Source organism: Triticum aestivum, chromosome 7D (genome assembly GCF_018294505.1).
Source record: "Triticum aestivum cultivar Chinese Spring chromosome 7D, IWGSC CS RefSeq v2.1, whole genome shotgun sequence".
NCBI lineage: Eukaryota > Viridiplantae > Streptophyta > Magnoliopsida > Poales > Poaceae > Triticum > Triticum aestivum.
The window spans coordinates 137,347,397-137,360,758 of NC_057814.1; the positions used below are offsets into that span (position 1 = coordinate 137,347,397).

At 45.1% G+C, this 13,362-nt stretch overlaps 1 protein-coding gene across 1 annotated transcript; it reads left to right on the forward strand.

Moving 5' to 3' along the window:
- The first annotated feature begins 10,140 nt into the window (after window positions 1–10,140).
- On the forward strand, window positions 10,141–13,119 carry LOC123165576 (annexin D1). The gene is made up of 5 exons (XM_044583247.1): window positions 10,141–10,321; window positions 10,423–10,568; window positions 10,685–10,903; window positions 11,415–11,627; window positions 12,607–13,119. Exons 1-5 carry the CDS (start codon window positions 10,246–10,248, stop codon window positions 12,895–12,897), a joined length of 945 nt encoding a protein of 314 aa, XP_044439182.1. The 5' UTR covers window positions 10,141–10,245; the 3' UTR covers window positions 12,898–13,119.
- The last annotated feature ends 243 nt before the right edge of the window (window positions 13,120–13,362 follow it).

The following is a 13,362-nucleotide window of genomic DNA, read 5'->3' on the forward strand; positions in this document are numbered from 1 at the left end:
AGGTGATGACAACCCTCAAAGACCTCCTCGCCTGGCCCAACTAGCAGTGCCCTGCGTGCTACTCCCAATGGACCTACAGGCAGGACTCAGGGGGCTCATCACCTAGGTAAAATACCTTCCCCAACTCCCAACAAAACTAGGGTGTGTGACTTCAGTTGCACATATCATAGTGCCCAGTTGCACAGAACATGCTGCCTAGTTGCGTGCGTTGTGTTAGTTTGAGGATCAAGCTAAAAAATCTAACTTGTTTTTCCTGTTCTGCCCATAGGCGATTACAATCCAAGTACCATGACGGGCCGTGCTACTACAGGTGTTTTTTTCAACTTAACTTGCACACAGCAACCAGTTAGTTGCACAGCATGGGTTGTGTGGTTGCAGAGAACATCAGTGCTGGTTGCACAACAAAAAAATACTAAACTTTTTATATGATTATTACATAGGTGATCGTGATGGTCCTACTGCCCCGTTGGAGGCTGCATCCCCTGCACAAGCTTCTGATGATTTTGTGCCCAGGGATCCTCCAAGGTCTACTACAAAGGGTAGGGCAAAGAGTTGACGGTACAAATCGGCGCTGGAGCTACACCCAAAGAAGAAAAACAAATGCAGCCAGTGCCAATCTACAGAGCACACTGCTGGTGTGTGTCCACTCAGGCTACTGTGATTCTGTTTCATCGTTTGTAACTTTGGGACAAAAAAAGGAAAAGAATGATGTTTTTGAGCAATGTTGGGACCAAGTGGACACATTCAGCATCTATGATTTCTCTTTATCTAATTTTATGCTCATTGAATTAGTTCATGCACTGTGTAAAAAAGGTTGCTATTTGTGCCTTTATTGGCAACTGGTTAAATATTTAGTTGTTGAACAATTGTATGTCCAGTGCTCCTAATGTATCAACAAAAGTGATGATATTAAGTTGCAAACGGAATTACTACTAGTGTGCAACTACAAAATCTGCTTAAAAATTGTGCAAACCAGCAACTTCCTCCATGGAGCAGAGAAAGAAAAAGAGTACTGACCTAGTCCTTGTCGTATCTCAGCAACTTCCTCCATGGGGCGGTGTTGTGCACGCTGGTGACCCAATCATATGCCAGCTTCTTCCTGATGTTGAGTACTTCCTTGGGTTCGTAGTTGGGCAGTTGGCTACCGTTCCACTCGGTGGCGTTAAGCAGTGCGAACAGCCCACACTCATTACTGCGATGGGCAAAAAAGAAAATTTATCACATAAAATTAAAACCAATAAAGATAATGCACTCTGTGCAACTGCTTATGTTCTACTGTGCAACTGCTTATGTGCTACTGTGCAACTGCTTATGTGCCACTGTGCAACTGCTTATGTGCCAGTGTGCAACTACTTATGTGCCACTCTGCAACTGGCTAGATAATCCATTAGAAACTCATAAAAATGATAAACAGATTGCAGACTAGTTCGGTGTCTTGAAAAACTAAAGATTGCACAAGTAGAAAAATTGTAAAAACTACAAATTGATGGTGAGAAATTGAGAAGAATGCCATTCTTAATGTCTTACTTGCCGAGCTGCTTTGGTACGTCAATGTCAATAATTGGAAGTGCTCGATGCTGAACTTTGGGTCATGCTTCCTCCATAGCTGGCGTACTGCCCCCGCGATGGTAGAGGCAGTGTTCATCAGCTCAATGTTGTCCAACTTCCTGTTTGAATCAAGAACTTCGAAGCGTCTGTCCCTCAAGTTGACATTGAAGACCCAATAATGCCTCCCTCCCTCCTTATCGGTTACATCAGCGCACTCGAGCACTGGCAGCATGACCTGCAAGCGTGAACGATTTCAGACACAGATACAGGCTGTAGCTAAGAAAAACAGTAAAAGACTTGGTCAAGTTAAAAACAGGTTGCAACAAGTATTTGCCAACTAACAGATGTGTCATGTGCAACTGAACATGTTGTGGGTGCCAACTAAAAGAGATGGATCATGTGGGCACAACACTCACCAAGTCTTTCTTGTCGAGACGGTTCTTGTAATCAAACTTCTTGTTTATCTCATTCACGTTGTGGATCCCTTGCTGTAAATTCATCTGCAGAGATTATAAAGCATGCCTTAAACTCCTTAGTAAATGAAAGGCCTCCCTCAATTGGTCAACAAAAAAGTGCTACAGAACAAAGATGAGGGTAAAGAAGGTTTTGAAAAAACTTACAGAAAACCTCAGTGGCATAATGACCTTCTTTGACCCTTCTGGTAAGTTATCCATGATGTGTAAGATTCCAGTCTCAATAACAATTTTTGACAGCCATTGAACCGGCTTCATCGAATCAACTAACTCCTTGAAATGTAGAAAGCACCAAACCTGATTATCTCAGGGCTGAATTTTTTTTGAAAGAAATAAAAAGACAAGTTAGCTCGAAGGGTCACAGCAGCAAAAAAAAAGTGCATGAAATTGAAACAGAACAGTGTGCAACTAAAAGCCCTGCTCTGTGCAACATGCTATGCTTTCTGTGCAACTAAGTGGCTGGTCCTGTGCAACTGAAAAAGATATGTACGTAGGCTGTGGGGAGTTAGTTTACCTGGTAGCTTCATCATTTGCTCCTGGGTGATGCCTGACCCAATACAAGAGGGCAGCGTAAAGCTTGTTCACTGCCTCATTGGAGCTGAACGTCTTCTTCTTGTTGTAGTCAATGAATGGAGACCTTTGAGATGCTGCGGGCCTTATTACCCTCCTCTGTCTTCGTGCAAGAGGTGGTCCCGAAGAACTGCTCGTGCCAACTTCTGGTTCCGCGCATATCGGGGTGTGGCAATTCTCTGGTGATCCAACATCTATAGCTCTTGAGCTATTGCCTTGCCAGCATCAGCATCAGCGCATCCTTCATTCACAGCTGCTGGGTCCAACTCACACTCATCAATGCAAATCACACTGGCTTCCGCTGTTTCTGCTGCTGGAGCAGGTGCTAGAGCATCACCATCTATGCCAAGGTCAAAAGATGGTGCATCGCAGAACCCGTCACCATGATAAGACTTTGATCTTCGTATGGGTTCAAGGACCAGGGCATCTCCTTGCGGCACAAACACGGGTGCATCGTTCACTGACTTGGTTCGCAATAGTGTTGTAGTTGGCGGCCTTGGAGGCTTGCACCTACTTATAATGTTGAACACCTCCTCTTGTGTTAATGGTTGCTGAAAGTCAGCTCTTGGTGATGCAGGCTTGCTTGGCTGCTGTGTGCTAGCTCTTGGGGACGGCACTTTGGTAGTTGGATCACCTCCTTTTGTATTTGGCATTGAAGCATCTCTATGAGTAGGCACCTTGGGGCTTGCAGTTGCAGTGGTGCCTTCCTGAGCAGCTGTGGTGGTTTTGACTGTGACCACGCTGCTAACTGACACATCAATTGGCACACTGGTATCTGTAGTTGGCATCTTTCCAGTCTGAGTTGGCAGCAACCTAGCAGAACTTGGCACCCCTGCATCAATGGCTGCGGCACGCAGTTCTCTCTCGTCTCTGAACCCCAAATCTTTTGTGGCCTGTTCCCCCTTTGTTCCCCTGGCAAACTTGACAATCTTTTGCTGCTTAGGTGGTTTTGGTGGGACTGTTGAAAGGGGAGTCTTCCCCTTAATCTGTTGAACTCCTGTGATGGTGGTTGGCTCTCTGCTCACTACAGTTGGCATATCAGTTTGAAGCACAACTTCCTTGACCATATTTATTTCAGCATCTGCACTCACCATCTTCTCCTTGGTTTGAGGCAACTGCAGATTCTTCTTCATTGAAACTGCTTTACGCTTCTGGACCACGTGAGGGTTTGCCATGGATGCTGCCTTGCTCTTGCTGGAGCTTAGGTCTGGAAGCTGCTTCAAATATTCCTTGTATTTTTTCCTTTGAATGAACCCAGTCAAGACCCTTTCCTGCTTCCTCCATGTCAATTTGATTCTTTTCAGCATCACTTGATAAGAACATGCTCTTGTCAATGGCAAAGTTGATCTTCTCACACATATCTTGGTCGCTAAAATCTGGCACGGGAAAGGTGGTTGGCAAAGCTGGCTTCAAGTTGCAGAGCTTGAACATATCAATGCTGCCCTGAGACTCTGCTTCGTCATTTTTCTTTGACTTCGGCAAATCCTTGTCTTTTCAGCAAGTTTTGTCAATCAACATCTGTAGTGTGCTCCTGCTACTCAATGAATTGCTGCTACTGGCAGGGGTGGCAGAAGTGCTAGTCCTCCTGGATGTGTTGCCGCCTGTACCACCAGAACCAGGGGCGTTGTCATCATCATCATCGCTGCTGTCGGTGCCTCCATTGGATCCCCCTTTATCATCATCATCATAACCATCCTCGTCTTCTTCATTGTCGTCTTCTTCCCTCTCACTGCCATCAACTGCTGCGCCTTTGTCTTCTCCCCTCTCACTGCCATCAACTGCTGCACCTTTGTCCCCGTCCCCCTCTTTGGCCTCATCTTCTTCTTCCTCCTCCTCTGCCTCACTATCTTCTTCCTTGTCCTCCTCCTCTCATTTGTCCTCTTCTTCTTTGTCCTCCTCCTCCTCCTCTTCCTCCTCCTCCTCCTCTGCATCTTCTTCTTTGTCATCCTCCTCCTTGTCCTCCTCCTCTGATTCATCCGCATCTGTGTCCTCGTCATCGTCAACATCTATCGCTGCTTCCATTTCCTCATATTCTTCTGACTCCTCAACAAACTCTTCTTCTTCTTGTATAGTTGACCCCCGTCTCTTTCTTTTTGGAGCACGGCGTGACGGCCCGGTTCCCATTGATGGTTGCTGTACGTAAGGATCAATATCCGGTTCCTCGTCATCGATCTTGGCAACTACTTCAATGAAGGTGCCAACCTGTTCAGTTACAGCCTTGCACAGGTCATTGACCACTTTCGCAATCTTTGCCTTTTTCTGCATCAACACAAAAAAAGATTTAGTACTGATTCAGTTAGAAAATAAAAATAAAAAGTAAAATGTCTGTAACTGACCATGATGTGGTGAGCAAAAACCGACTAAGACACACTTTCTGGCCAACTAAAAACATGATTCTAGCCAACTACACATGCACTGTGGCACAAACTAAAAACATGCATTCTGCCAACTTGATGTCAATGGTTGCAAATGAACACTTTGACTGTCCAAAGAACATGTGCAACTACAGAAGCTTATATGTGCAACTGAACATACATCCCAGCCAACTGAATCATGTATTCTCGCAACTACAAAGTTATACATGTGCAACTGAACATACATCCCTGCCAAAAGAAAATGTTGGTAAGTGGTACAAATTTCTGTATGCAAAACACTAACCTGCGGATTGTAGGTTATTGGTAACTTGGATGCCACGAATGCTTCAGCTTGCAAAATTCCACCAAACAGTGGTGTCTGCTCCGTGCCTCTATACTCCTCTTTAAGCTGATGTAAAAAAAGAGAAAAGAAAAGAACAAGGTTATCAAAACAGATTTGTGTGTTGAACGAAACCAAACATTATAACCTGTGCAACTACAACAAGATACTGGGGTAGACAATTCGACTATACATATATGCAACTGAACAAAGACACAAAAACAATGCAACCCACATGGCACCTAAAAAAAAGTTTCTACCAACTGATGCCACACATTTGTGCAACAAGATTAGTAAAACTGTGCAACTTAAAAAAGATGGTGTGCCAATTTAAAATAAACATGTGTGCAGATGCCAAACTTAAAGCTACAAGTTGTGCAACTACATGCATTGTTGTGCCAACTGATGACAGTTTTTATGCAATTTCCAAAAAATTGACCAGACATCAAAAGAACATAAAAAGAAGACATTGTTGGAAAAAAACAAAGAGAACTCACTTGTAATTTGCCGAACACACCAGGAGAGATAGTATCCTTCTTGATCACCTTGGCAATTAGAGTACCATCCCATGCATTCGATTGTATCACGCAGTTGCTTACTGGGATGTCATGTACGAGCGCATCAAGGTATAGTATCTGCACCAGAACCAACAAAAGAAAAGCCAAGTTCAGTTATTATTATGAGTATTTCAGCAAACTATAACTGCACAAAAGAACAAGAACAGATGGAAGTGGTCGTTTTCACTAACCATCAAGTGATACAAGTAGCAGCAGACAGTTTGCTTCTCCTGATCCATGTTTCGGAAAGCTTCATTAATGTGTTCTGCTACAAAGAGGCAGATGTTTGTATTCTTGAGCATTTGATGATCTAGCACAAGTCCGTAACACTTTGGGCTGAGCTTCAAGGCCGTGGTTGGTGCTAGAAAAGTGCTGAAGGCAACCGCAAGCCAGGCCATAAAGAATGTGTCATCCGTTCTTCTAGCCATATCCTGAATCATCTTGAGCCATGTAGTGATCTGGAGATGAGAATTTTCAGTTATGTTGAAAGCCTGTCTGAATCTCCTAGTGGCATCCTTGTCAACTAAATATCTGACTTTTTGACCCCTGTTTGGGAGATCAAATACCCTCTAAACACTGTCAGCATCGACACGGATCCTTCCCCTTCCTGGGAAAACCATTTCAGAGGTCTGTGGCTGGTAGGACTGCATCAGGAACTTAGTGAGGTCCGCTGGAAGTGTGTCTGATAAGTTCAATAGCCCCCCCGAACAACCTCGAAACTAGCTCTGACTTCTATAGTGGGGTTAGAGAGGCGTTGAAATTTGCAAACCGCGCTGGTGATGCCCTTATCCTGCCCGCTTGTGATGGCGCTCCACATCTTCCCCTGCAGCCACCTCAACTCCTTCACCGCTGGCCTGTTGATGAGAAGATAAAAACATTAAGGAAACATTAAACACAAGAGAAAAAACAAGAATGAAAAAAAACTAGCAATCATCATTTGGATCAGTATTGGAATAAGCTATATATTCATAAAATGGATCATGCCAACTAATATGATGTATTTGTGCAACTAATAAAGCTCATGAGGACAACTGAAGACTGCCAGTGTGCAACCTTAAAAAAAACTAAGAAAATATACGAGACCTGGCAACTACAAAAAGTTCTAGCGGATGTGCAACAATAAGAAATGATATTGCAACAAGATAACAACAACTAAAAAAAGGTTTGCAAGGAACTGTTCAATAGCTCATAAACACACAAAAAACCCACATACCTCAGCATCTGCTGCGGAAGATGCGACAGCTCCTCCAGCAACTGCTGCCTGCACAAAAAATTGACCAGTGATGTCAACTATAAAAGATGCCAACTTGTCAACTACAAGATGCCAACTAATGCCAACTGTATTTAGATCAACATGACTAGAGATGTCAACTACAAGGTTGTTATTGACAAACTAAAAACAAAAATAGTGGTGCGAACTGCTGCATAATTTCATCAGCGTCTAAAAAGCGAGAAACACTTATATTCGAGAATTTACTTACCCTAGAAGATGACTCAGCTCCCTTTCCAAGTGCTGCACGTCTAGTCCGCTTTACAACACGGAACTGATCAGCATCCTAAGAAAAAATAAAAAACATGAGCATGGGAAAAAACAAAAAAATGTTATATGACCCAAACAAAACCAAAAAATGGGCTTGTGTCATCAGCATGCCACTTACCTCAACATCCTCTCCCTGCTCAACACTCCGTGCAGGTCGTGGCTGGCGATTAGCAGGACGCTTCGAGTTCCGGCGAAGCGACTGACTTCCAGAACGCTGATTAAGCAACCAAAAGAAAACATGAAAAAAAGGACATTAGCATACATGCATAAGTTGAAAACAACTCAAAAACACAGAAAAAGTGAAAAAATACATCTTCTTCATTGCCATCCGCATCTCCTCCTATTATAACCATTTTTGCCCTGCAGGAGGAAATACAACAAAAGAAAACATAGTTAGAAGATGCGGAAACAAACTAGAGAAATCATAGAAGGTTGCTTTGATATGCAGACATCTACACATAAGCAGGAAACATATTGCAAAAAACCAAAAAACATGTGGACAACCAACTACTACAATGATGCAGCCAACTGGGCAGTAAACCTTGTGCAAACTGGACAGCATATAAGCCAACTAACTATTTTCTGCCTAGTTATTACTTGCCAACTGTGGCAAGTAATAACTAGGCAGAAAATAGTTAACTAAAGGCAACAAGCTCAGTATGATAACTTGTGCAAAACTGGAACAAGAAAAAAATGCAAAGCAAAAAATCCAGCAAAACAATTGGGTATACTATATTGAAAAATTAGCAACCATTAGTGCTAATTTGCAAAAATAAGCGTCCCTAGTTGCACACATGAGGGGAAACACATGAAAACAACCACATCCACAACCTGCAGATTGAGAATATTAAATTGGAAAATTGGCAAGCATTGTACTAATTTGCACAATCAAGGGGCCCTAGTTGCACAAAGCAGGAGAAAACACATGAACCACCACAGCCACCACAAGGCTGGTAGATTGGATAGACTATATTGGAAAACTAGCAAGCATTGGTGCTAAATTACACAAACAAGAGTCCCTGGTTGCACACAGCAGAGGGGGAAACAGCAAAGCCAACTAAGTAGAGCAACTAGCGCAAGTGTATAACATATGAACAACCAACTAGTAAAAGTGATGCAGCCAACTGAGCAGGCAACTTGTGCAACTGAACACCGTATAGACAACCAACTAGTATAAACAGTGAGCCAACTGACCAAGACAACTGCTGCAACTGCAGAGCATATGGACAGCCAAGTACTATATGGACGCATCCAACTGAGGAGAATTTTGTGCAACTAACCACTTAAATCTTTGAACACCAACTACAAAATCAGCCAATGCATTGCACACAACATTGCGCACATCTAATACAACTTGCAGAATGACTAAGAATCATGAACAGATCTCAAACCCCTAAAATCGCCTAAAATCGCGCAACGGGCGCCGTGGACATGCATCCCTTCTACCTAACGACTACCGCGTACCCTGGCCAACTACACATTGACCCTGGCCAGCCACCCCGTGCCGTGAACTACACCTCCTTGTATATCCCGACCACTGTTGGGCGCGTGCTACCAGAGAGGAGAAGGGAACTCAACGTGACCAAAATCGAGGATAAGCAGGGGTAGTTCGCGCCGTTCCCGAACCCTAGAGAGCATTCCCCTCACATTTCGGCACCATCCGCGCTCCGCGAGATAGAGAGAGGGAGGAGAAGCATGTAGAAGTGGAGGGCGAGCATACCTCTGACGGCGAGGAGCACCAGTGATTCCCCCGCGAGGAGAACCACCCGCAGGCCGCCGCCGATCAGAGCACTCCGCCGCGACGCCCCGTTCGGTGGAGAGGATGGCGAGGAGGAAGACGAAGACGGAATGGGGAGAAAGCACGCTGCGGCGAGGGATTTCAGGCACGGATTTCGAAAACCGCCACCCACGACCCCCACTACTCCCCTCCTCTACCGCTTACAGGTGGGCCTGCCCACGTCCGGATACGGACAACCGCCCACGACCGCAACGAGCGGCCAATCCAAACAAGGTGGCACCTGGCGGATCTGGGCGCGATCGCTGGCGCGATTGAACGGCCAGGAATCAGCCGCCCGTTTTGTTAGATAGTGGCCGGCCGCTTTTTAGATTTTAGGTAAGTTTTAAGTTGGGTGGAGCAACTTATGACTTATAAGTTGGGGTGACTTATAAGTTGGGTCTGTTTGATAAAATAAGTCACCTTTTTCATTTTTCAACTTATAAGTTGGTGACTTATTTAGAACCAAACATGCCCTTAGCCGAGAGCAGCACCACGATGGCTACCACTTCACCAGGAGCGACAAAATGGTCGCGGCCGTTCACACATGGTGCACCTGCACCGGCGACCCACCAACCTCCAATCCAAGCGAGTGCAGTCCAAAAGTCCAAAAGAGGATGAACCACGCAAGCACACATGGCTCCCCCTCAGACCATCGACGACACACCATCAAAATGAGCTGTCGTCTTAATTTACATCATCATTTTCTTATTCACCATGAGCTGTTGCCCGTGCCAATTCACGCTAAACTAATCACACATTTCCATTTTCAGCTCATCTCTGCAGACTTAGCGCTTAAGACTCCGAGATGTTTCCAGGACACAGGCCGGCCCCGTGCATCACGCGCCCATACTACACTAATCATACTACTGTAATCCAGGTCAGATAATCAGTGCTACCCCACTAATTACATGGCACCCACCCACCCACCATCGCTTTCCTTAAACCCCTCTTCTCCCCACCCATTTTAATAGCCCCCCTCCACCCCCCCCCTGCAGAAACGCGCAATCCATTCGTTCACTCCCCGCCCGGTCTCGAGATCCCACATCGCACGCACCGCGTCCGATCCCCGGCAGGCGCCCGTTCCCGATGGCGACGCTCAAGGTCCCCTCCAACGTCCCGGCCCTCGCCGACGACTGCGACAACCTCCGCAAGGCCTTCCAAGGTACGCTCACTCGCCGCTTTCACCCCCGCGCGCTTCCGCCGTGTGGCGTGGTGCGGCACGATCGTCTGATCTGTCGGGTTTTTTTTCCGTCTGTCTCTCAGGGTGGGGCACGAACGAGGCGCTCATCATCTCCATCCTGGGCCACCGCGACGCCGCGCAGCGCCGCGCCATCCGCAAGCACTACGCCGACACCTACGGCGAGGAGCTGCTCCGGAGCATCACCGACGAGATCTCCGGCGACTTCGAGGTAATCAGTTCACCGGCTCATCAGCACAACCTCCCCTCACGCGAACCCCCGTCCCCTTCCAGATCTCTGGCTGATCGGGCGTTTTGGTCTGCTGCGATGTGATGTGATGTGATCAGAGGGCCGTGATCCTGTGGACGCTGGACCCGGCGGAGCGGGACGCGGTGCTCGCCAACGAGACCGCCAAGAAGTGGCACCCCGGGAACCCCGTGCTGGTCGAGATCGCCTGCGCGCGCGGCTCCAAGCAGCTCTTCGCTGCCAGGCAGGCCTACCATGACCGCTTCAAGCGCTCGCTCGAGGAGGACGTCGCTGCACACGTCACCGGCGACTTCCGCAAGGTACTGTCTTGTCCCGTTCCTATCTTCCTGCACATTCAGTCTTACTAGGTGGCATACTCTGCTATATATACCGGCGCGTCCCTAAATTGACTCGACGTAATTACCCGGTGATAAACAAATTCGTTCGAAGCTGTGCTGTCATTTACAATGGATTTGATCTGCGTGCACTGTGCTAAAATGACAGTAAGGTTTATGGGTCCAAATATTCACTGCTATGAAAGGAAATTACTGTGCTTCCTTTTGTTCATGACACTGATCTTCTCTTCTAGAAAACGATATGAAAGTGCTTCTTCTATTTTGCATGCTGTTGGTGTTAACTCATGAACCATGAAATTTGAAATTTCAAAATGCAGTATCTTATCCCTTTGGGCTACATTCAGATCAAATTCAGTTGCGATGGTGGCTTTTGTTACCTTGTTCCTGGCCATTTTCTGATTTTGGAGGTGGAAATTTGAGCAGATCTAGATAATTTTGGCAAAGCGGGGCCTGAATTTTCTTTATTCTTTTTCAGCTGTTGGTGCCACTTGTAAGCTCACACCGCTATGAGGGACCAGAGGTCAACACAAGGTTGGCTCATTCAGAGGCCAAATTACTGCATGAGAAGATTGAGCATAAGGCTTATGGTGATGATGAGGTCATCAGAATTCTCACCACTAGGAGCAAAGCTCAGCTGCTTGCAACATTCAATAATTACAATGATACATTTGGTCACCCAATCACTAAGGTGCAGAAATATCTTATGCTCTGTTTTTTTCCCTTCTGCTGTTGAAAATCTGACAGGATGTAACCAGCTCATTCTGTTGTAATTGTTGTGCCTTTGCTCTGTTTTGCATTACCAAATGTTCAATAAGTAAGATGCATCTCTGTTTCAGAAAATATGTAATATGCAACATAGCATATTTTACCTCAGTTTCACATGACTAATGATCTTTGGTAATGCTACTCCACTATTTAAATTCTAAAGGGAAGTAATCAACAAGTAGTCTTTACCTGCTCTGCCTGGTAGGGGCCTATGTATTCAAATTGAAGCTTAACTTTATTCTGCCTTTTGTACCCAGCTGGATTTTAGATAAATTTCCATATGCATATTATCTGGATCTGTTGCCTTGGTGTTTTTTTCTTTCAAAAAGATGCATATTGTTAAATTTGAATACATTCCTAGTTATTTTAAGAGTTCATATTACTAAGAATTATTCTGCTATTCTGTATAGTTGAGATTTTTTTGTCGCTGAGATGTATGCGTGGCTCTGAACGCTCCATTTTTCTTGTAAAACCTTTTTAACTGGTTACTTGCAACTTAGAAGGAAGAACTTAATAGTACTCACCTACCTGATTTGTTTTTAGGACATACCAGAATTGTTTATTATTATGAATCTTAAGTTCTTAACTACTCTGCAAACTCAAAATTTTCCTTCTAAAGTCGGTTCGAATCAATTTTTATACATATTTTGTGTTCTCTGCTTTCCTCAGTTTTGTTCTCACAGTTCATGATATTTAGCAAAATTCTACATATGAGTTTCGGGACAATCTTGCTTGACAATTCAATTCGTTCTAGATTTGTTAGTTTTGTTCTCACAGTTCATGATATTTAGCAAAATTCTACATACGAGTTTCGGGACAATCTTGCTTGACCAATTCAATTCGTTCTAGATTTGTTTGTATCCATTTAAGGCATTCTTTCTCACAATCCCTGCTTTTTACAGGATCTGAAGGCTGACCCCAAGGATGAGTTCCTCAAGACCCTGCGGGCTGTTATCCGGTGCTTCACCTGCCCTGATAGGTACTTTGAGAAGGTGGCCAGGCTGGCCATTGCAGGGAATGGAACAGATGAGAACTCCCTCACTAGGGTCATCACCACCCGTGCCGAGGTGGACCTGAAGCTGATCAAAGAGGCGTACCAGAAGAGGAACAGTGTTCCCCTGGAGAAGGCCGTCGCAGGCGACACTTCCGGCGACTATGAGAGCATGCTCCTTGCCCTCCTGGGGAAGGAGTAGGCCTTGCCCCTGTATCCACCCCCTGTTGTCCTTCTATATCTCGATCGGAGAATAAAAACCCTGGTATGCAAGGCCGTTGTCACGCTGGTTAGATCTGTTGCACCTTGCATAACAGTGAGAATAAAATAGAGATGTGATTTGCGATGAGTTATGGTGGTACGTTTTGTACTTAGATGTTGTGTGAAATGCAGAGGAGATATTGAAAAGTTGAGTTTTCTGTAAGCCTGAAAATCTAGCTTGTAGTATCTGTAGTGCCCCTGTTATGTGTCTGTTAGAAGGAGGGCGCGAGAGAGCCAGCCAGGGGCCTTTTGCCTACGGCCGGGCAAGAGGGAAGGCATTTTCTTTTTAATTCTTGCTTAATTAGATTGATACGTCTCCTCTCTTTATATAGAGAGGTTTACTTGACTTTCAAGTAAGGCTTACTTGACCCCTAAGCAAGCGACCATTATCTCTAATTAACCCTAA

What these genes read in the sequence shown, in the direction of transcription:
- LOC123165576 (XM_044583247.1), top strand. Translation starts at nt 10,246, where the DNA reads ATGGCGACGCTCAAGGTCCCCTCCAACGTCCCGGCCCTCGCCGACGAC. An exon ending in TCACCGGCGACTTCCGCAAG is followed by an intron (nt 10,904 to 11,414) that starts GTACTGTCTTGT and finishes ATTCTTTTTCAG; the next exon opens with CTGTTGGTGCCACTTGTAAG. An exon ending in TTGGTCACCCAATCACTAAG is followed by an intron (nt 11,628 to 12,606) that starts GTGCAGAAATAT and finishes TGCTTTTTACAG; the next exon opens with GATCTGAAGGCTGACCCCAA.